At 42.4% G+C, this 24,811-nt stretch overlaps 1 protein-coding gene across 2 annotated transcripts in view; it reads left to right on the top strand.

Annotated features, from left to right (window-relative positions):
• Nucleotides 1-24,811, top strand: part of MAP2K5 (mitogen-activated protein kinase kinase 5) — a 239,645-nt gene that overhangs the window by 193,498 nt on the left and 21,336 nt on the right. For both annotated transcript variants that reach the window (XM_016198069.2, XM_016198068.2), the window contains 2 exons: nt 7,809-7,870; nt 10,992-11,037. In XM_016198069.2, coding sequence (XP_016053555.1) covers nt 7,809-7,870; nt 10,992-11,037 — 108 coding nt within the window. The remainder of the gene's footprint in view (nt 1-7,808; nt 7,871-10,991; nt 11,038-24,811) is intronic.

Below are 24,811 nucleotides of genomic sequence, written 5' to 3'. Positions count from 1 at the left end.
TATTGTATGGAACCAGGTAGGGCCCAATTTCACTTATAATTCTCAGCCTTTGAGTCCCGCTGACAGAGCCTTCGAATCTGTTTATAAAGTGTGTAAGCAAATACCGCCAGCACTCCGGCAGCATCCAGCCACTGGAAGTTCTGTTTCTCCCCTTAGCCGTAGCTTGCAGTGCAGGTGGCGAATGGCAGTAATTATTTTAACTAACAGTCAAGTGAACATTCAGGAGGACATACAGGGTGGCGATGTGGACTTTGGCTTTCACTGAGTCTCAGGGTCTGGCTTGATAGTGTTATGGCTTGTCGATTTTTCAGGACACGGACCTGCCAGGCACTTGCCCTTCAACAGTGTGAGGATGTAGTTCAGATGTTTCAGTATGAACCCCTTGCCTATGAAAAGAGGAATAATTCCTTTCATTTAGGAGCCTATTAAGGGTTATTTTTCTCTCCTAGATTTTCCTGTGTTTTTTTTTAATGTAGTGTATGATCTCCCTTTAAGATTGCTTTTAATCAGCACTTCTACTCATAGAACCTGGTGAAACACCAATGTGTATATTAACATTGTAATTTAGGTCCTGGATCAAACATGTAGCTGGACTTCTCCTGAGGAAAAAAAAAAAAAATTGACCTTACCAGTGTATGAAATTCAAACACTATATAGGGACAAGGTAAAACCACAGGTAGGAATTGCTGAATAATTACCTTTAGACCAGCCTGAGCAGAAGGCTTCCCACGAGGGTGAGCTCATTTAATGGTTCCTAAAACTCAATCTCGTGGATGTCAATGGTCATGCTTGATTATTTGCAGCAGTGTTTTATGAAAAAGCAATAGAAATGCATTGGGAGGCTACAGAGAGAGAGGACAATAGCGGATTTTACTTCGTAAATGAAATCCCTTTGGTATGAGACAAGCATTTTTTTGCTGCTCTGCCTGCACTATTGAAAAGTGAGATGGGTGTGGATGTTGGTGTGCAAGCGAGCAGGTGTGTGCACTGTTCACATAGGCATCTCTAAGTAACGCTCTGGACTATAGCTTACTGCCAACAAGAGACCCAGAACAAAAAGAAAAATAGATGTTCACTGGCTTTAGAAAGGAAGCAGTTTTGCAAATACAGTTTAACAGATTCATGCATTTTCCAGTTCTCTACCTATGTTCAAGGAGTTTTATAAAACACCAAGAACTTTGCCGTACATTTAGAAAATGCCTAAGTTAATGTAAATCTTTTAAACGACAAAAAATTGGTAGACGAAAGGTGGTTTTGATATTAATGACAACGTTGGTTCTCCTTCTCTCTTATCCCAATACTGAGGAACTTCTAAAACACATTTAGGAGAAAATGAAAATGGGAAAATCTTTATAATCTCAAATTTCAATTACCTAGAGACAGATTCCTTTAGAGACCTGTTCATTTAAATTTGTGTTTTTTATCAGCCATCTGGTTGCCATGTTCACTTAGCGAACAGCTGGTTCTCTCTTGATTTAAGGGTTTTGGGTAAGGTAAGGTGGGTGTTGCAGTGGCAAACTCGGGCCTTTAGCCCCTGGTTCCAGGTCCATCTGAGAAAAGTTAAATGAGCTGCTACTGTCAGCTCAGACCCACTAGACAGAACTTCATACCAAAATGCCCACACATGTAATTTGTCACATCTGGCACCCCAAGCATGGGGTGACCCAGTGTGGAAATTGAATCACCCTTCACTTTCTCTGCTCAGGGCTTGATATGGAGGGGATGAGTAAAAGGGGGGCTTTCTGCTCTCCAGCTGGGGGGTGCTCAGAGGCTTTCGTTTCTGATGATGTCCATCTGCAAGCCTTCCTAAGTTCAAAGCCTCGTTCCCACCCCAGCACTATTCCCCACAGATTAGGTCAGTTCTGCCTGCGTTGTGAATCAAACGTACGCATAATGTCAAAATACTGATTGTTGCCTCACAGAGTGGCCGTGTTTCTAAGTAAGTGTTTTTAACAAGCATTGACTACATTTTTATAAATGTGATGTGTAATTATGGTTTACTCATATCGTAAACTAGGCTGTCTCGTTGCACTTTGGACAGGTAGCTTTTTGGTTTATAGATTTTTGTGTATATCTTTAAAGGTGAGGGTCCAGTTGTTTTTGTTTTTGTTTTTTTTTGTTTTGTGTGTGTGTTTGGTTTTTGGTTTTTGTGTCTTTTTTTTCCCCCCAAATAAAATAGGTTTCCTCCCCAGTGGAGAGCAGATTTGTCCTATAGGTTCTGCCAGTTGTCTCACAAAGATATTTAAGGCCATGAACAATGGAGAATCAAAAACCAATTTGGGATCTGACAAAGCAAAATGCTGTTCTGCCTGCCATGAAGCCACTGGAATCACAGATGCCCTTTGATCCCGGCATCGAGGGTAGATGTGAAGCCATCTAAGAGAGCTGTTCGATTAGTATGAACCCCAGTGTGTATGACCAGAAATTGTTGGGCCAGGCTAAAGAAACTTAACACTTGAATTAAAAGATTTGTTTTTAAAATGTTAGAGCTTAACTCTCAATACTGGTCAGACTCCAGGTGATTCTGTGATATAACCACCTGTTGGTGTGATGGCTCGAGACCATGAAGTCTAGAAACAGGCTATTTTAAAAAGTTAGAAGGCCTACCATATTTTATTTAACTTGCCAGGCTGGTTTAGTCTAACACAGCACAGCTGACCTCAGAGTTCAGCAGGTAGCCAGCACTCTGAGAGTTCTGACAAGTTGCCCTTCTATCTTCCTTGTGTTTCACTGCTACTAAGTATAAAATCTTAATTGAAGGAATGTCTGTTTTGCACAAAGAGAAGGAAACAGGACACAGATTAAGATGGTCAGGGTACCTTCACCCCCAGGTGCTGTCTGAGTAAGGAAGGAAGAAAATAGGAGAGCAAATGTGTCGCACAGCCCTCCAGACACATAGACTTTGTTCCCCATCCCTCTCCTCTCTGAACTCAGGTACCAGCCAAACTGCACTGAGCCCTCAGTTCTCCCAGCACAGCCCGGGTGCCCAGCCTTGGCTCTCTTACTTGGCCATTCCCTCCACCTTGCCAGGCTGTTTGTTAGGGGTGCACGTCTTATCCTCCAAACAGTACGCAATTCCTTTGAAGATGTGGATTAAGTATCAGTCATCCCACAGTGCCAGGCTCAGTGTCTTTGACATGGTAGGTGGTCAAGAAAATTGTTGAATGAATGAACCAGTAAATTAAGTAGTAAATGATGGTATCATTTTATGTAGTTTTCTGTCTGTGCCATTATCTGTGTCTGAATTGACCATTGTCACCTTCAATTATGAATGAAAGGCAAAAATTAAATTCTCAGGGTTTTTTTTAAGCATAAGTCCCTTAACTTTTTTCCAGTTGACTAATTATGCCAGGCTTCTTCCTTATACAGCCGAGCTCCTCTAAAAATATGGACCTCATTCGAGTTTACAAAACTAGCTCCTTACCCTTTTCTTTTTAAACTTTCTTCTTTGACATCATTTTTTATTCACATACAGTTGTAAGAAATAATACGGGGAGGTCCTGTGTACCCTTCACCCAGTTTTTCCAATGGTAACAGCTCATAAGTATAGTACAATATCACAACCAGGAAATTGACATGGATATAGTTCACTGATTTAGTACAGATTCTACCTGTGTGTATGTGTAAACATTAATAATATGGATCCTTTCAAAGCCAAGAATCATTATAGTTTCAAAAAAACTATACCTTTAAAATATTGATCACCCTTTTAAGCAAGGCATTTCAGAAGCATTTTCCTTATTTATGTTTTCTGTATTTGGAGTATTCAGCATGCCTACCTGCTCTCAAGGTCACAGGGGGTACTTATTGGCACACTTACTCTCCGAGTGAACTAGTAGCAGCTGGGATTGGAATTAAACCGCCTCCTCCCCCCTCCCTCCCCCACCTCATTGAGTGTACAGGTACACATACACGCACACACACGCACACGCACTCTCTCGGATTTTCTGCTGCTTGCCTTTTTTTATGCCTGAGTACCTTGCTGACAAGTGCTAATAACAAAATACCCAGAGAGAGTCCAGTTGAAGTTAGCATACATTAAACATTCTGAACTTGTCCTTTTGCTCATAGATTGTGCATAATTAATAATTAAACAGTTTTCGTTGTAATGGGTTGACCTTCCTGAACTGTTCATTATTCACAAGGCAAAGGCATCACTCAAACTTTTTTCCCATTGTCCTTCACTGCTCTCTGCATGCCGCCTGCTTGTGTTCCTGTTGTTCAGCAAAAGGGGCTGACCAGGGAGTTCCTGAAGCCTCGGAGACTTGGAGCGGTCCCCTTGATGGCCGGAATTGCTTACTGCAATGGTTCCTGGCAGCTGTTTGTGTATAACAGTTGCCTGCTCCACAACAAGATCAGCTCGTGTCCGTTTAGCAGGACTCTGCAGTTGATTTGGGACTGGAGCCTCAGGTTAAGGCTTTTGGTTAAGGTCACATCCCCTGTTTTTGTTCTATACCTCCATGCTGAGAAGCTCAACAGAGCAGCATCCCCAAAAAAGCCCTTAAGGTGAAGTATGGCACCCAGGGTCTTAAAGTGAGTGACTTTTATTAACAATTTAGAGTCAGTTTCAGCCAGTCCTGAGAGTTATTAGAGTAACTGCTTCTCCAGTTTGTGTTTTTATTTTGAAATATGTTTCTTCATCTGGCCTGAACCCATATTTCACAGAGAGCAGTTCTGATAAGTAGCAGCAACGAGTTTACTGGCTCCTCCGAACCTCGTGGCGCGGCTCTCACTCTCCCCTTGCCCCTTGGTGACTGGGTGCTGTCCTCCCCCAGGGCCACTGTGAAACTGGAGCTGCTTTCCAAGGAGCCTCCCTCCCTCCCTCAGACAGATCTGAATTACATAACGGAAGGGGCAGCTCCTTGGAGGTGTTTTATATCCTGATCTAAACTAACTTCTAATTTTACTTGCGTAAAAATGAGAAAAATATCCTTTAAAATCCCCCAGTGTTGCGCACACTGTCAGGTCTGCGCCTTTTCCTTCCTCTAGAGCGCTAGCAGCCTGCAGAGGGGATGCTATTCTGTTGAGCCTGTGGCACGGGGGGCTCTCAGAGGGCCCCTCCGCCCTGACCACCGTCACCCCATGTGTACGTCTTCTGTATCTCAGAAAATTCTCCTCTGAGGTATGCAAGAGACAGGTATAAAACGAAAAGAACTACCTGGCATTATGCCTGTGAGATTAGAATTTCTCCCTGTATCTTCGATGAGTGATTCTTTCCAGGCACCACTGAGATGAGAATCCACTCTCTGTGGTTCTGCAAAGGCGACTTGGGCTGCCGTTTTCACAAGTGAAATAAATTATTCATGGGTACCACCCAGTGTTCCTTAGTTTTATGTTATGAGGAAACTTAACAGGCTGCAATATCAGGTCTTAAATAAAATTAACTATCCATGCAGAGATGTCACCTCTCCTTGTTGTTTCTCATCCGTGTTAAAATGACATCTTCATCAGTTAGTTGCCTAGTCTATAATTCATTAACTTACTCCTGGTATCATACTTTGAAATGAGGCCCGCTGTAGCATCATGTTTTATACCAGGATCTTTTTAGAAAACCAGCCCAGAATTGTAACCGTCTTGGTAAATATTCAGCCACATTAAGACAGTGGGCTTTTATTTTCCTAACATTGCATTTTAAAGCAGCTGTTACTCAGACACTTTCAGTACTACAGCCCCCCAAAAAATTTCTGGTGCGAATGACTTAGAGAACTAACCACCTGATCAGAGTCCATCATTTTTGTACCTCAGACTTTGAACTATCTTTGTACTAATAGTTCTTGAGACAGTAGAATGTCATTTCTTGAACTGGGCCTTGTAGAATCTTGCAAGCTTGGTGATATATATGGCTTTCCTAAAACAGGCTGGGCTGAAATTGATATCATGTTTTATTTTTGCTCTTCAAACCGATGGGACTTCTGTGACCATTTTATAGTACCTTTATCGAAGACTTGTCATATTATTGCGTGCCTTGTTTCTTTCGAGCAGACGATTTCATCAACCCCCCGTTTTTCATGTCCTCTCTATGTAATGCCTGCATGTAATCCTTTGAACTTGGCAAGATTTTATTTCAGTCCCATTTTCCTTTGTTTTCCTTTCCTCTTGGAAGCCTTTCTCTACTGATGAGAATTTTAAGTTTACAAGTACTAACCCTCCCCTCCTCTGGATGAATAGAGTACATTTACAGAGGACAGATAGGCAAAAACTAAGAAACATTTTGTAAACATTCCTTTTAACCTCTTTGGGATTTTTTTTTTTTTTTTTTTTTTTTTGGCTGCTTTGACCCCCCTCGGTTCCTTTTGATTCAGTTGTATTTTCCAGCAGATTCCAATTGTTTGAATTGGAAACAAAGCCTTAATAAGAGTTCTAGTTAATTTTCTGTCTTGTAATTACCAGTCTCATTTTTCTGATAATTGGCCACAGCAATTATATGTATATTTACTAATCACATAGGGGCTGTGCGGTTGTATCTATCTGCCACCATTGATAATGACGCGCATATTGCAGAGGTGCTTTTATCATCTTCTTTTTTCCACTACATCAAAGCCATTTCCTCTCGTTCTCAATAATGAATACATGCATGCATTTGACACAGTTGTGTGCTAGAGAAATTGTTTGGCTCCCACCAAATGCTGCATGCTCTGAGTTTCTTGCCTGCAGCGCTGGAAGGTTGTATGTAATGATATATTGCTCATCCAAATGGCCAAAGCACTCCAAAGCACAGTGAGATTAAAATAAGTCATTCCTTTGTTAATTTAAATAGGTGCATGTATCATACTTTGCAGGGCACTTTGTGTAGGGATGTCAGGGAGGAAAGAAAGCCGCCGAAAGGTATTTTTAATAGCAAATGAGAATAGATGAGAATGGAGTCATTTGCAGCTGCCTACTTTATGTGGCTCTCTTGTTCCAACTGTAGGTCTAATGAGATGACTGTTAAAGTACTCTGCAGTGTAATTTCATTACATCCTGAGCCGTTACACTATAAACACAGTGGCGCTCTCTGTCATTCTTGGAAAAACTCCTAAATTCTTAAAGCCTTCCTTTGCAAATGGTAATGGGGTTCCCTCCCTGTGTTACGCCGTTGTTGTCATGAGTTTTGTTGCTGTGTAGTTATCTGCTCTTTAGACTCACGCCACCTCCACCCCAGTTGGGTTTGGTGGTCAAGGTGGGAGTTTTTCATTATGTCCTTAATTCACTGGCTTTCTCATATGACGAGTTTGCCTGGACCCGCAAATAGGCTGAAGTTCCTTTTCAGGAAACAGCTTTCCCTATAAAAACCTTTCTAGTTAAGTTTAAAATAATAATAGTAATCTGGCCCAAATGATTGTGTTAGGGGCAAGCAGTTAATAGCAGCAGAATATACAAATAAATGTAAATAAAAAGGGAAGTGTAAATAAATAGCAAATCCAGTAAAAGAAACAAAGGTCAACACAAGAATAATTTCACAGCTCTTTGTTAATTACAAGACCATTTGTGTTACTTAAATAATCATTAATTTCTCATTTACACTTTGGTACCTTCCTTCCTGCCCTGTGGCTATCACTGTCCTTTTTACACCTCCCCTCCCTCTTTGTGCTCCTGTTTCTCACCGTTGTGAAATGTGTGTGGCTTTAAATTTGGCATTTTACAAAAGCCCGTGGAAGAGGGTGCGGACAGTCTTTTTAATTGGATGAGCCCTTAGTGTCCTTTCCACGGGGTGGTGAATCCGTGTGATACATTCATCTTCATACTGTTACTTTGGTGGGGGAGGAAGGGTATGTAGAAAGAAAAGGAATCGGTGTGACTTTTGGTGACTTGTTTTTCCTCCATCCCAGGATTCGCCCGTCCTTCCGGTTGGAGAGTTCTCCGAGCCATTTGTACATTTCATCACTCAGTGGTGAGCCTGTTTGCAAACATGCCATGCCCTCAATGTAAATGATACATGCCATTAACTCGGAGGCTCCGTGAGACCTTATGGCTCTCCCTGCTTCCTTTTGGAGATGGGAGGGACTTCAGGGCCTTGGGCAGATGGGGCGGCAAAGCTGAAGGAATTGTTTAAATTATGTAAACGTTATTTACACAAAGGGTTGTAAATGTTCTTTAGAGGCTTTTTCTGTTTTAATAAACTGCTGAGAATCAGGTTACTTCTTTGAGCACAGATATTGCTGCTATCCACTTTTTTTTTTTAAGAAATACACGGTTTTATAGCCCCTATTGAACAGACATATGAAGCTTATTTTTATTAATGTAACCTCAAGTTACCCATAAAACTGTCTGTCACTTAGTGGAAGCAGCATAGTTTATTAATTCATTGGATTTTCAGTAAATAACTTTTATCTTTGGTTATATTTTAAACGCAATACTGGTGCCCCATTTCAATGAATTTTGATGTTTGAAAGATTATGAAAACATGGTTCTATTAGATCCACTTTAACCATTAAGGAACTGAGAAGAACCACAGGATTTAGATCCACGGGGCCCTCAGAGTCGCTAGGCAGCCCCTTGTCATTTTACACCTGAGGAAGCAGGCATTTTTCTGCCGAGGGTTCCTTTTCAGCCTTCTGCCTTTTTCCTCCCAGTAGAATTTTTTCTTTTATTAGCCCTTCACGTCATCAACCTCTCCCCGATTCGTTCGGCAGCACTTATGTGGCCTTCGAAGGCCCAGTTGCTCCACTGCCCTCCTCGTGCCCTCTCCCTCACCCCAGCATGGAGAGCGGGAAGGACACTGGGAGCAGAGGAACCACCACCCCAAGGCAGGAGACAGAGCCAGCCAGAAACTGGTCTGGACATGCTGGAGCCCCTTCTCAACTACCTTCGCTTCTCTTTCCCCTCCCCCAGTTCCTCATTCCATCACCCCTTCAGAGTCGTGGCCACTGGTGGAAAACCAACCCTCCGTTCCTGTGGTGCCACAAAATGGTGATCAGGGGTCCTTGCTAAACCAGAACGGTTGCACACTGTCCCCTCCCCACCCCCCATGATCCATCTGATGCTAACGCTAAAGTGAAACCAAGAAATATTCCTTAATATAAATGTCAAGCTTTATCACCTTTTTGACTAAGTGTAATATGTTACCTCTTAATAAAAATGTCTCGTACAGTTTATATTCATTCCATAGGAAATATGTAGAGAAGAGATTCCCCCCAATTTTTAAAATTTTATTAACACTTGTTTCTATTTATTTAAAATAGCTTACATAATATTGTGTAGCTTTTAAAAACTGTTTTCACTCTACAAACATTTTTTTCCAGAGCAGGCCATGTTGGAAAAAATACATGTTGGTTAAATACTGGAATTCTGAGTTCATTAATATTAGAGCATTATTCAGAAATACTTATTAGCCTTTCTTCATTTCCTTTTCATGAAATTCCTAGAAATACTCAGAAGCACATCATGGGAATGCCCTATTTTGAAATGCAGAAATTGAAAAACAAACCGTGCGATTCCTAAACTGCCTGGAGCGCCTGGTTTGGGCATCACTGGCTCCGGAGATGTTGGATTTGTGACAGGAGGACCATGCTTATCTCTATCTCACTGTGTCACTGTGTGGTCGGAGACCAACCTGGGGGTGGGGCCAGTTCTGGGCATGGGAGTGGGGAGCAGATAAGATTTTGCCTTCCTCTTGTCCAAAATATTAATCAGCTGTTATATAAAAGTTTTATGGAGACAGAGGAAGGGATAACCTGTGTTGAAATTTCCACAGATGTCAAGCTGAAACAGAAATGATAGTGGGTAATAGCCTTGTTTTCCCAAGAGATACAGCTGCTTTGGAATGTCAGATTAGGACTGTTACCAACTCCACTGGCGAGACAGCTTGAATTACTTGCTAATGGATGCAGTATTTGAGAGGTGCATATGGTTATTTATAGGGAAGGCAAATGTCCTTGATGCCATTAATAGTTCATAACTACAGTTCTTGTTTACCAAATGATCATTAAATCTCTCTACTTAAAAAATACTGTCAGCAAATGCAGAGATTGTATGAAGGTTAGAGGTTGCCTTATATAAAGAAAAACCATCTGTGTGATTTTCCAATAGAAGCAGCAATCTGTCTTCATGACTTCATCCCACAGACACTCTGAGTTTTGTACAAATACAGTCATCTCAGTCTCGTGTGGGTGCTTTATCACGTAGCTGAGTACACGCTACAGCTACTAATTGTACCTATTGCACGTAAGAAAAGAATATTTTGCATGAGGAATGTTATTCTTTAGGCAGCTTAAACGAACTTAACTTTCCCCACAGCTGTGTCATGAATTGGCAACTTGATTATAGCCAAAATAAGTGGAAGCTGAGATGGTGTCATAATAACCGGTTTGTAATCCTGTAGCATTATCTAGATGCCTGACCTGTTTTGTATACTCTTATTCAGAGTAACAGTGATGGAATGAGATGTTTTCTCATTTGAGCTGATAGTCATGTTTCACTTATTGTCTTAGCCCAGGCACCAAACAAGAAGTATATTGGTCCCTAAATTTAAGTTTGAAATAAATTGACAGCTAAATCAGGAAGAGAATATTGCTGCTTTTTTTCACATTTGTTTCAAAAATAGAATTAGAATAAATTTAAATTCATTCTTTATCTATATTGCAAGAGTAATTGCAAAAAAAAAAAAAAAAAAATCTTTGTGTTTCTGAATCTTCAGATCCCCCAAAATCTGATTAATTGAAGGCCAAAGTAAAAGAAAAGGAATATATGCTAATACAGACATACCTAGGAGATGTTGCAGGTCAGGTCCAGACCACTGTAATAAAGCAAGTATGACAATAAAGCAAGTCATAATCTTTTTGCTGGTGGAGGGTCTTGACTTCAGTTTTTAAAAAAGAAAAATAAAAGCAACACCTGTGAAGCACAGTAAAGTGGAGCGCATTAAAACGAGATGTGCCTGTACTTTGGCCAAGAACTGAACAGGATAAATTTTGATAACATCCCAGTTCTAGGGGAAATAGCAGTGGAAATTATAGCACAAATTTACAAGCGATACAGATAATATAGGCGTATGTGTTTTTTCCCTCTTACAGCATGCGAAAACAGCCAAAAGAAAGGCCGGCACCTGAGGAATTGATGGTAAGTAAACTTTTTTAGTTACATTAGACTTTTCCGTTTATATAACTGCTTAACATTCTGTTAAAAGGACCAGGATGGAATTTTAAATATCCACAAGCCCTGGAGAGGCAACAGTGTATACTTAATTTAGGTAGGTGTACTTGAAGCTCAGATCCTCACATAGTACTTCTTACTTTTTCAAAACCCACCACCATTTTGAAACTCAGTGCAGAGCTCTTTTCCTCTGCCTCCCACTTGAGGGTCATAAATTAATCTAGGCTTCGTCCCATCCTCATTTGCTATGACAGCCTCTCAGAATTCAAAGGACTGGTCACAGAGAAGACAAAGTTTTTAGTGCAACCCGACAGGAAATTCTGACTGTGGCATGGAGTCCTCTTGGGCTCGTGCAGAATCAAATTAGATTGGCTGCAAAAGATCAAGTGAATGTGAATCTTTGGTCTTTCCTCAGAAACAGACAACTACAAGGCTGTGTTCTCAGTTCCAAGGCCAGTTTCTTTGATTGCAAATGACAGTTTTTAGTCAAGCTGGGAGAGGAACAGAGATGCTCCCTAACAATTCCCAAATGGTCATTTATTTAGTGCAGATTGTTGATCTGACAATGCACAAGCTGTTAAAGTAGCGTTAGAATCGAGCATTAGTAAATAATAATTATAGCCTCCTCTTTCTAATGTTTTGCCTACCATTCCCTGTCTTCAGATTATTGCAGTCAGAGCAAATTCTAACCAATTTTCTTTCACCACTTTAAACAATACACAGTTTATAGATACCTGGTTCAGAGGTTTTCATCCTTTGCATTTTTTCCTAATAAACACTCTTAAGCATGCAAACTTCTGTATAATACTGATTTCACCCCCAAAACAAAATAACTGTCATTCCCTTTTGCATCGTGAGTGCTTTCCAGGGAGGTAGTTTTTTCCTTCCTGTTACCCCTGGAGCAAAATTTCATTTTTGAGGGCAGTTTCAAGTTAAAGAAAGTTCACCCCTAAAACCTCTGTGATTTGTAACTGTGCAGGTTTCGATCTAGAATAAACTGGTCTTTGCAGGGGTGGGGGTATCTCTTTGATGGTTGGAAAATTCTTGCAGTTAGTCACATTTGAGAAAACTTGGAGCAGGTTCTAGAGATGGAGACCCATTTACCTTGTACATTATAATGCTATGGTTGGATAGCTCAGCTATTAAAACAAAGGAATAGGGTTTCATAAAACAGATATACTTGTAAATGCATGTTTCAGTGCTGCGATGTGTTGGCCACATATAAATAAAACATCTGCAGATGGTACATAGGGACACATGTGCTGATAAGGGACACCATTCCAGGGTGGTACGTCATAAAGATGAGGGAAGGGTGGGTACTTTCAGTGTGTGTGTGTAGACAGAGACACAAGGGATACGTACTTCAGTATATCTCTTTGCAACTATACACCCTCATGTGTGCTGTCCTGCATTTTTAATTAATAAATATCAATAAAACAATGAAAAATTTAGTCAAAGGAAGCACCATCCTATACTTAATTTAACATTATTTCTAGTGCTGCTTGCAGTTTGATTTAAATGAATGGATTTCCTCAGGTATAGCAACAGTGAGGCTCCCCTGGCTTAGAAAGGGCTCAGAGAGGAGGCAGAAAACAATGTGTGTGTAAAGCTCCTGTGGTCAAGGAGGTTGGGCCCTGTGTCTGCGTTTGGCCAAAATATTGGGCTCATAGGGGATGGGAGAGAGAGCGGATTGCCCATGGCTTCAGGAACCTGAGTCACATCCTGGGGACCCAGTCTCAAGGAACCAGTCTCTTTATTCCTTCTAGCATATTAATGGCTTTAATTTTTCCTTTTCCCTCTCCGCCTGCAACCTATTTGATGGTGCGCCCATCTGGAAGCTGCGAGCATCCTCTGGAATGCATGAACTGTCGAGCCCATTTGTCACTGTGGGTGGGGGCCTGCCTTTCACAAAAAGAGCAGTTTCTCTCCCAAGCACAGTAACTCCAGGCAGCAGGGTACCAACATGGTCGACACAGCTTGGGCCGCATCAGCTGTGAGGCCCACAGGATTGTCAGGGTTTCCCTATGGGGCCGCATTTTCCAGATCAAAGGAAGAAAATCAGATGGGTTGGGCGAAAACACTGAGAGTTACAGATTCGCCATCAGGGAGCTTTTAAATGAACTCCACTGTGGCCCTGACCACCGGTGAGTTAGGCAGCAAGTCCCAGCCTAAGTAAATCTGACTGCAGGGAGGTGTGGGCCATGTACATAGTGGCTACTCAAGCAGTTTTTGACATTTTATTTGGTGGGATCACCTTATATCCAGAATACCCAAGAAATGGTCATCTTTGCAATTTTTAAAAAATATTTTTATTGGTTTTGTTTTTGTTTTTTTGGTTGTTTTTTTTTTAGAGAATGAGAGAAACATTGACTTGCTGTTTCACCCATCCATGCAGTCATTGGTTGATTCTTGTACGTGCCCTGGCCGGGGATCAAACCCACACCTTGGCACATCAAGATGATGCTTTAACCAACTGAGCTAGCTGACCAGGGCGTCTTTGCAGTTTTTGGCCATGTCAGTGTTAAAGATGAAATGTACAACTCAAGTTTAGACTCTTGAGGCCATTAAAATGCCAGTGTTAGAACTAATTTAGTTGTTTAGCTATTTCATTCTGTCTACACTGTGTGAGTATCAGTTTTTATGTTCTAAGTGGAAGCATTGAACACTGGACCAGGACATTTCCTCAACATTTTGGGAAGGCCGGGGTCCATGTGAGCTGATGCACTTTTCTGGCAGTAGCCATTAAGCTACATTAAGAATCTACTGAAAAGTTTTATCATCAGGATCCACATCATTTTGAGAGACCTCAGGACCAGGTAAATGGTTAAATTTAGCAGATATTTCTAGACCCTGTGCTATAGCCCTGTGCTATACTCAGCAGAAGATACCAAGGGTAAGCCACATGCACACAGTCTTACAGGGGATACAGCAAATGTACAAATAACTAGAATAAAGTAACTGCCATGGAGAACTGCAGAGTGCTGTGGAGATCCCTCGGGGGAAATGGGGAAAAGCTACATGGAGAAGGTAGCATTTGAACAGGGCCTTTGGAGGATGGGTTGAATTTTAACAGTTTTCAAGGGGACATTTCAGGCACAGGAAACAAGGCAGGTAAAGCATGTGTGTGTAGAGGCCCCAGATCCTTTCAGAGCAATGAGAAACCCCTGCTGTCTGCTGGACCAGAAACCCCTTTGACAGTGGCCTCGTGGAGAACCCACAGAGGTCGAGTTCAGATAGGCAACACATTTGCAGCTGCCGGTCTGTTCAGAAATTCCATTTCTTATAAGAAGGAACCCCAGTGTGCGGGCCTGAAAACTTTGACCTGACACGGAAGCAGCACACCCACCCACACGTACCTCCTGGGAGTGAGTGCCCTTGGGCAGACTCCCATTCAAGTACAGGGAAGCCCCTTCACTTCTTTAAGAGCTGTTGCCCAAATCAGGACTCAGCTTTAGACCCAACAAAGGAGCAGCCATGCAGGCAGCCAAGAACATTCGGCATGGGCATGCCGGCACAACCAGACAGGAACCCACACACCCTCTTTTGGCTCCTGCAGTACCGATGCCAGTATGAAGGGACCCGCTTTTAAATCACCCTAAAGTATATCGCAGGAAAGACCTGTCTGTGCTTCCCCAGCTCTATGACCCAGCCCAGAGACTTAGAGCAGAGTTTCCAGGCTGAAGCACCTCTGTGGAGGTGGCCGACTGTTCAGCAGGCTTCAGACAACCAAGCAGGGATGTCACACCTCATGGGAAGGAAAAAACTAAAACAACTTCCGCAGTCAGGAAGGCCCAGTGAGACTGCAACAAGAGAGGGCAGGGTGATAGTGCAAAGATGGCAGAGAAATTTTCCCAGAGTGTCAGTCATACTGAGGGAAACAAAGTTAAAAATCAGACCCTTAAACTCAGGGACAGAGACAGGCTAGATGGGAGCATTGAGACCAGGTTCAAGTCTGGTTTTGCCATTCAAAGTGCATGTTTAAATATTTTGAAATAAGAGGGATATGATGAGAGACATTATTGTATAGGCAGTTTGCTTGTGTAAACCACAGAGAGCCCCTTATGTAGAATTAATCTTCCTTTAGGGTCAGGCTGTGACTTAGCAGGGAAAGCCTCCACACTTCCCACCCCCACCCCCAGCCCCTACCTCAGTGTCTTCATCTGCAAAACGAAGGGGATGGACTAGATCCGCACCCCTAACCTAGGGTCTGAATTCAGGAAGTCCGTTAGAACCCCTGAAATTACATCCCAAATCAGGCATGCATGTGGGGATTTGCATTTTTTTTCCTGAAAAGAGGGATTCTTGGCTGTCATCAGTTTTTCAAAGGGGACCTCGACCCTGAATGATTGTTAAGCTCCCTCACCACCTTCCCATTCTGTTAGTTAGAGCTGTGCAGCTAGGACCAGACAAACTGCTTCCGGAGAGGCATCCACTGAGAGGGTACTTGCTTGGTGTGGGGGAGGGAAGGGAAAGGCCGCCTCTGGGTAAAGCAGGGCTTCCCACCAGCTGTCAGGCGGCCCTTTCACCTCCCAGCTCATCCTGACTGTGGGTCTTGACTTGAGCAGGGAGGGTGTGGGCCACCCCTGCAGTTACAGTTTGGGTTCAGAGTACTATAGATCCTTCTATGCATTTAAAGTACTTGCAGAAGCTTTCCATGTCTAAGCTCTATTTAATGGAATCTATGCATAGTAAGTAATCAGGTCAGAAGAAGCAGCACCCGGTTTGAGATCAATCGCTGGCTAATACTTTATCTAGGCCACTTTATTATCTCATGCTGATCCGATTCCCATTCTCCTCTGCCTTTGTAGCATGCACTTCAGCTGTGGTAAGAGTACGTATCACATACATATTAAAAACATATACCCATTCTATCTGTATGTAAATGCGTGAGGCACAGCTGGATATTGCAGAGGAGTTTGATTTACTAATAGTTATTATCTGTTCTAGCTGTTCAGTGGCAGAGAGAATTTCAGAGAAACAAGCTGGCGCAGAAATTGTCTTTATGCTATTACTATACTGCTTTAGTAATTGTTTAAAAACACGGTTTTCTCCTTGGGTTCCAATAACGCCTTTTTTTGTGCATTTCCTTGTACATTCTGGAGCATGGTGTCCTCGTTTAGCATTTCCTCAAGTTTGGTTTTCGAATCAGGCTCCTAAGAAGAAACACAGAGTGCAGTTTGCAATTGAAATGTGACGTTTCGCTTAGAAAGCAAGTAAATAGTGTGACTGCAAATACATGATGCAGGTGTGGGTCTTGGGGAAGGGGTGTCAGTTATAATCAAAATAGTACTTTTAGATTTTTCCCTTCTAAATCCCAGCAGCTGCAAACGTGAAGGCATCTCATTTCTCAGAGAAGGCTTTATGGATAAGAGGTGGTATTGTTTGGGGCTAATAAACACCAAACTGCTCCAGAAAAATCTGTTTAAACATTTAATTACTTGCAAAGAAATGTTAACTTGTTTAACTCCTCTAAATTAAATTGTCACTGGTAGCTTTTCTGCTTATCCAAACCTGATTGTAATTACATTTTCAAATAGTTTGGTTGGTTGGTCTATCAGTTAATCTAAGTATGTGATAAATTAAGCATCTTCATGGTCTCTTTTAAAAATTGGGGAAATCACCACATTAGATTTTGTCTCTCCAGTCAGATGCCAGCGTGACTTTTGGGTTTACAACCAGATGGCTTTGTTCACCATTATTAGACCTAAACCTTCTGACCATTGTGAAAGACAAAATGCACGGGACAATTAAGAAAATTATTTTATTCAGTTTTTTGTGATAGGGAGAATGTTTATTAATGAGGAATGTCTCAGAAAAGGGAGGGAGCCAAGGTTATGGAGGCAGGTAAACAAGTTATCAGCCCCTTCTATGGAAGTCAGGAGGAAGGAGAGAAAAGGGTGTCATCTCTGTGAGCTCAGGGTGGTCCTTTGTGGTTAACAAAAGAGTGAGGTGATTTCTCACCTGTCACTGCTTTCTGGGAGCACAGGGGCTCAGATAAAATTCAACAGTATCACCACCTTCTACTAAATGGAGCAAAGATGAGTTTTGGTTTATTATGATCCAGGGCCTGCGTGTGTCCTAAGCACAAATGTGAGGGCAGACCCATTTCTCCAGCTCCCTTGCATGGTGCTCAAGGATTACTGTGCTTGCAGGCTGAGCTTTTTAAGGTACTAATAATGGCGGTTTAATAAGCAGTTTTGAACTTGGTTGTAGTTGATTATATTTAGCTATTGCCTGCGTCAGATAGAGCATATTTTAAAATAGACCATTAAGGCCAGACTCATACATGTGTCTCATTGCTCACCCTTAAAGGTATTTCCTGGTTTCAGTTATTCATTCAGAGGCACAGATCAGCTCACTAGTAAGGCACCCAGAAACTGCAGGGAGAAACCCCGGCTGGAATCGTAACTTCAACTAAATATTTCCTTCAAGCACAAAAGGCATCCCAGAAGCCTGGGGCTCCACACAGGGTCCAGTTGACAACCATGTAATGATTTTTTTATTATTTTCAAGTTCTGAAGGCCATTAAAATCATCTGTTTATGCCTGCTTATAAGTAGGAATCCACTAGTAAGAAGTTGATTTTAGCTCTTTAATTGCACATAATTACAACAGCAGAACCACTGTCTGGATGCTTGAGATCGCACTAAATCAGACAGCTTTAATTTGAATTTTTGATGACATGTTAGCACTTCCGCAAGAACAGAGAAATTATAACCCCAGAAAACAAGCTTTGTTTTTCCGTAAACGTGACTACTTAATCTTTTCACAAGACTTTGGCAGATAAATGTGTGAGTACTTATATACATGCACATAGCAAGAAAGATGCAGATAGATAAAATCTGTCATTCCTTGATCATGGTGATCTGACAGTTTTAATTTCCCAGTTAAGGATAACTTTTTTCCTCCATCAGTCAAGTCACATCTCTTAATACAGTGATGATTTGCCTGTTTAAGGTTGCGGTGTTTTGAACTCCTGCCTGCAATGCTCTCTTGCTTTACTGGGCTGTCATCTTCCCAGCATTGCTTTCAGGGCACAGTGAGGCTGTGCAACCTGGACCACAGAGGTAGTTTGGTTACCTGGGATGCAGTAAAGTGATTAATCCGGTCGCTGTCCGGTGTTGTGCCCCATCCACAGGAGGCTAAGCTGGAACTTTGGAGTGTGTGGCACATGAGTTCCTCATCTGACGTTACTCAGCGCTGGGCAATTTCTGTTATCTGAGTGCTGGCCTTGCCCAGAGCGCCCTCCTTCCACTCTTGAGGGTCTCCATCCTCTGCAGCCTTTCTTTGCTCTCCCCCTTCACAGTGCTCACTCTTCTCTGAAGCCCTCCAGAACTTATTGTCTCTAGCTTGGAACAGCACTCAGTTACATGAATTACATATTCATCTTATATTTACAAGTGGGCTTATGTAGTTCAGTGGTTTCTAACCCCAGCAAGTCATCACAGTCATCTGAGTGGGTTAAAAAAATGAAAAAATAGTCTGGATCCCAACCCACGTCATGGAATCTCTGGCATTTGGACCAGGGAACAGGTACTTTATTTTTTCTAACCCGAGGATGTTTTTTCCATTGATTTTAGAGTAGAAGGGAGGGAGGGGGGAGAGAGACATCGATTGGTTGCCTCCTGTACGCACCCCAACTGGGCCTGGGATTGAACCTGCAACAGAGTTACTGTCTCCCCTCTGAGGGCCGACCACTGCACCAAACCAGCCAGGGCTACTTTTTTATTTTTTAAAGCTCTCCGGGTGATTATAAGGACCCACCAGAGGTAAAACCTCACTGATTTTTTTTTTCTTTAATCCTCACCTGAGGATGTTTTTATTGATTTTAGAGAAAGAAGGAGAAGGGGAGAGAGACAGACAGACATCAATGTGAGAGAGAAACATTGGCCGGTGACCTCCTGTACACCCCACTACCAGGGACTGAACTCACAACCTGGGTATGCACCCTGACCAGGAATTGACCTTGTACCTTTCTGGTGCATGGGACAACAATCCAACCAACTGAGCCACAGTCGCCAGGGCTAAAACCTCACTGATTTTTAATGCCTTTTTCTTCAACTAGATAATGAGTTCCTTGAAGGTGGATCATAATCTTAGAACTCAGTGCCTAACTTGGTTCTATGCTACTGTCATTCAGCTGAGGTCTCTGATCTAATTAAAAGAAGAGAAATCACTGTTGATTATACTTTGCATGTGCCATTCTCTCTGATCCAAATGAACAGGTAACGTCAAACAGGACATGTGCCTGTTCTCCAGGAACTCACAGAGTAACGTTGAGGAGACTGGCAGAAGAGGAAGCAGGCCACCTAGGCACTGGGGTGCCAGTGTGTTAGGATGACCACACTAGAGTACATGGTCAGAGGTTTTTGTTTTACCTCCTGTTAGGAGAGGTCACATGGGTAAAATAATTTGGTGCCAAAATTAAGGAATTTCTAGGATCTTGCAATGTTTGTAGGATAATATTCAAAGCATTTATCAACCAGCAGAGAGAGCATGGGCCTGATGACACCAGGAGTCAGTTGTTCCACCCTGGAAGTCTGGGAAGAACAAGAAGGTGTTAAGCAGGTGTTGCTCAGCAGCATCCGTGGTCTTTGGCTTGAGTTCTGACCACCTCTGACAGTTAATTTCAAATCAGGAAGTCAAAGAGAGCCAAGACCAGAGGAGATCACCTGGCCAGCACCATCTCTGCCTGCTTAGGTTGATGGCAGGGGACCCCACCATCTTTATCTAGCACCATATCAGATGCATGCCACCCTACCCCTCCCACCTTCACCCATCCCCCAGCCCTTAGGAATAATGAATTAGGTTGAAAAAGACCAGAGACATTTAGCCATTTGTCAAAGAAATAGAAAAGGATCTTGAAGCCTGGTCTCTGTGATTTGGGAATTGCTATTGAAGGCAGCCGACTTGTTTTCCGTGAGTACACTTCAATAAATAGATGCAATTCTTATCAATAATTAATGAGTCTAACCAGGAATTTCAAGGGCTGGGAAAATCTTAAAGCTTCCTATTTACAGTTGTAACCAGCTAGATTTGTTTAATGGGTTGTTTGCTTTTTAATTTGTAGCAGTTTTGAGAGACCTTTGGGGACTGCAAGTCTTGTTGTCTCAGTGAGGCCTTTTGTAGATACACAGTTAATTGGGGGCCAAATCTGCCCGCAGAAAATTTGATGTTCTCTTGGCCATTTGGAGACTACAGAAAGGCAGTGGAGACATTTGGGCCTTCTGTCCTCTATTTAATTTTCAAGATTAGAATTAAACATTAGGCCTTGGTCTACCGAGAGACATTTGCCGGAGCATGGACTAGTTTCTTTCCAGTATCCTGGTTTACCGCTTCTCTGTTCTCTTAATATAAATGGTCACTGATTCTGAAGTAGGAGGGATAGGTACTATTCGTCTATTCATGCAAAGGTTCCCTTGACACAAATAAAAATGGAATTTTCAAATGTAGCCCGATTAACTCTTAATTGTATACCAATAGCCTGTGTGTGTCTCCGTTCCCTCAAAAGGCTTCTGAATGGCCTGCATCTCTTTTTAAACTTGGGGGGAGGGGGATTCAATTAATAGCAGGACTTTCTAATTGTAGGATTGGTGTGGAGTTTACAAAAATTTGTATAAATAGGGTACATTTTTCCACTTAAGAGGGCTGTGCTGAAACATTTTTAATTGGATTTTCATGGTGATTGACAGCATTTGATTATGACAGTAACTTTATTTGGCTGGACTGCTTTAGCCTCTTGTTCAGATTTTTCCATCAAAGCTCTTTTTTATCCTCTGAATCCCCAGTGGAGCAGCAGTCATTGTGGAAGAGCCTTTTAGCACCTTTGTTGTCACCATCCCTGGTGACGATTGGGCCCAGCTGGTAGTAGATAAGAAAATGTTCCTTTCACAAAGAGGCTATGTCCCCCGCCTCTGCCGTTTCAATAATTTTAAGAGCCCCCAAAACCTGTTGAGGATTAGAAGTAGCTTTAGATGTGAAATGAGTGTTAAGTATTAGTAATCGGGAGATTAGGGCCCCAGGGACAATGAGAGATAAACAACTGCAATTAAGGCAAATCTGCCGATGTAAACAAAATTTAGCAGAAACAGATGCCCTAACCATTTTGGGGGATTGATTTGAGGGCACCAAGGAATCGATTTTTGTCTTGTTTACACTTTCAAACCCCTGTGATATACTGAAGGCTAAATATTTCATACAGCCTGATTTTAGTTAATTTTTTTTCCAGTGCCTCACAGTAGGCGCCTCTCTTCTCGCAGTGACCAGGCCTGAGTTTATTCAGCATTCACAGGGAGCAGCTAATTGTCTATGAAGGGCCCCCGTGTTTAAATGGGCTTGACAGGAATTTAAATTTTGTTTCAATCAACCCCTGTGCTCACAGCCTGCTCCAGTTTCTAATTTTTAAATTAAACATGATTTTTTTTTTTAAGCCACAGCCTTGCCTCTGGAATACTCTCGCTCTAACTCGGGGAGGCCAATTGGCCACCCTGGAATGCTGGTGTCTGCAGGGCCTGAGGCTGGAAAGTCCTTTCTCCAAAACAGTGTGCCCCCCCCCCAAGTCAGGGAGGGCAGTGAGCTTTGGCTGGGCACACTCTCCTCCCTGCCTTCGGAGACGGCCCCCTTTCCAGCCTCCCATGCAGGCACCAGTGCTGCTTCATCTGGAAAGTGGGTTAAGCACCAGAGGAAGGTGCAGGGATAGCCTTTAGGGGCTGGCTGAATTATAACCCGCTGCACGTCTGCCGCAGATCTGTGTCTCAGCCTTCTCAGCTGCGTGAGATCGGTGAGAACACACTGTGAGCGTCGCCCTGTGCGTCCCAGTGTACACGCACCATCGCTCTCTGTTAACTCTGTGCAGAGCGCCCTCTCTGGTGCAGAGGAAGCAGTGTGTCAGCCCTGAGGCCTGACCTCAGCCAGCTGACAGTCTAGCGAGGAAGATGAAGATACAAACAGCCAAGCACAGGATAGACTGTGAGACTCGCCAGAGACCCTCCCTCACTACTCCTGCCCACCTTCACCTGCCCCTTCACCTCATGGCACTCCTTTCCACGCACCCTGTGCTCGACCATCCTAACAGCCCCAGACGCTGGTGACATTCTTGCATGGTCATACCTTTGCGTGTGTGCTTTTTCCTCAACCAAGAACGCCCTTTCCTCATGTCCGCGTGGTGAACTCCTACTCAGCCTCCAGGACCCAACACAGCCTCTCTGAAGCTTTCCCAGGCCTTCTGTAGTAGGGTTGATGATTTCCTGTTGTATGTCGTCCTTCCTCCTGGCAAATATCTCTATTAGTGCACTTTTCACACTTTGTGGCAGCTACTTGTTTGCATAATTGGTATCAGTACATAAATAAGACCACAACTTCCTGGAGGACGAGATCATGTCTTATTATCTTTGTAGCTTTGGCATATAGCCCGGTCCCTAGCCCCAAGTGCAATGCTCACTAAATAGTTACTGAATTGAAATGATATGAATTTAACAGATGAAAAGGTTCTGGGGAAGGCAGGATATCTTTCAGCCAGAGTTTTCTGGAGAGACTTTGTGAAGAGGGTAACAAATGAAAAGGCCAGGCCTCGTGGAATAACATTTGGGTATTTATGTGAGTGTATTGCTTTCAGCACACAGTGTGAAACACAGCCTAGAACATAAGGACCAGACCTGCCAATAGCCATGCTAGCCGAAATCCGTACTATGGCTTATTTTCCCTGAACTTACTTGAAAGAAATTGGTGTAACAATTGCATGCAGCATGGAGCCGCAGATAAATTCAGAAAGGCTTCTGTTGTTTAACCTTTAAAAAAATAGATTTATTGTAGAGAGAGAAATTAATCTAAATAAATAATATTTTTAAACACATGAGTTTATAGAGTTCTTTCAAATAGTTATCTCATTTGACTTTCATACAATCACTATAAGGATTTTTCTTATTCTCATTTTACTAACGTGTTAAACTGGGGCTCAGAGAGGTTAACTGATTTGCCTGGAGTCATGCAGCCTGGAAGAACATAGGACCCTTCTGCATTACATCAGAGCTGTATCTGTTGATGCATAGTGGGCAGGGGATTGTTATTGTGGGTGTGAGAATTTCAGTTAAGTCAAACTGTTTCTTGCAATCAGAAATAAAACTAAATACAAATGCCCCACCAAGAAACATATAGGGTCTGTGCTTGTGAAGCCAAGATGCCCCCTGGGATGATTGCTCAGCTCACTCCTTGTGGCCCTCAGTGCAAGCCAACCACACAGGAAGAGAGAAAGTAATCACCTTGCACTGGCCTTTTCGTTGGTTATCTGAGGGAAAGCTGTGAGAATGTTTTTGGTTTTGTCAACTTGCAGCAAAAACTGAGAGTGGAGTATGTTCTGCCACTTATCCAGCCGCAGGCCTTTTCTCGTTTCCAGTTCTACCATCATGGTTATGGAAATGAGCAGCTTCCAAGATAGATTGTTCCCTGAGCTTGGGAGAAATTGTTTTTAACTCAGCAGACTTTACTGAGCACATGCTGTGTGCAGAATATATTGCTAGGTGCCATGATTTAGTTCTGCTCAAATATGGACCATAGACAAGTAGTAGTAGTACCTGAACTGTTTCTTGAACACAAGATAAGGAGTTTGTGCCAGAATATAAATCAAGCTTGTCTCAAAGCATTCTGTTTAATTTGGCTGACTTTCTTGCTTTGTAGCAACACTTTCTCAATGAAGGGGGCTATGTGCTGGTATATACTGTGGCACTTATCTCATTGGAAACCAGCAGCACACAGTTCCCAGATGGGAATACAGAAGCTGATCGGACACTAACCTTGCCTTTCAAGTCTTATGTTGTGGTGAAGAAGTGAAACTGTTATATAACCACTGAATTCCCTGCAGCTGGCATGATACAAGGCCCCAAGTAGCTGTTCCATTATCTCTTTTGAGGAGATGATCAAAAGGAACGAAATGAAAGATAGCTTACAGAATAGAAGAAAAAAAAATTGCAAACCATATATCTGATGAGGGATGGCTATCCAAAATACAGGGTGTCCCAAAAATATGCATGCATATTTTAACAGCTGATAGCTCAATTTTGAAAATGAAGTGCATTTTCATAAACACTGCCTTTATAATTATTCAAAGAGTGTGTATACTTTTGGGGGGATGCCCTATAGAGAGAACCCATACAACTCAATAGAAAAAAATAATCTGATTTAAGATGGGCAAAGGAAAGGGAGAGAGGTTTGTGTCAGACAACTGGCCAGACATACTCTGTGAAGTCTGGAGAGGCTGAAGATGGGCTCTAGGACCTGAAAATGAGTCTTTCATGAAAATGAGACAAGAAGCAACATGGTAAACTGGAGAGAGCATTGATCTGGGTATCAGAAGACATGGCTTCAAGTACAGCCTCTGCCTCTAAGTAACTGGATAATAAACGTTTACTTAGCTTATCTGAGCCTCAGCTTCTTCATCTGTAAAATGGGGGTAGTGATACCAACCTTGAACGTGTTTTTTAATAAAGTTTATGGAAGTGTGTTTGTAACCGGTAAAGTGTTAAGACATGTGGAGCACTAAGTCATTCAGCCTTTTTGGGTCCTAATTTTCTCATCTAATGTTCCTGGGCATTTCTAACTAGTAGCTTCTTGGAAAAACAGATGTGTTTAATGGAGCTTAATGTCACTTAGAACAAAGTACATGTATGTTGGATGTTCGCAGCTAGTGTCCAAGGAATTGATAATTTCTTAGGGGTGGATGGACCTCTGTGGGTGATTCCTCCCCAGTC

This window comes from Miniopterus natalensis, chromosome 1, assembly GCF_054644295.1.
Source record: "Miniopterus natalensis isolate mMinNat1 chromosome 1, mMinNat1.hap1, whole genome shotgun sequence".
Lineage (NCBI taxonomy): Eukaryota > Metazoa > Chordata > Mammalia > Chiroptera > Miniopteridae > Miniopterus > Miniopterus natalensis.
Note: the sequence above shows the minus strand (reverse complement) of the source record. Positions and strands in the feature narration are given on the sequence as shown.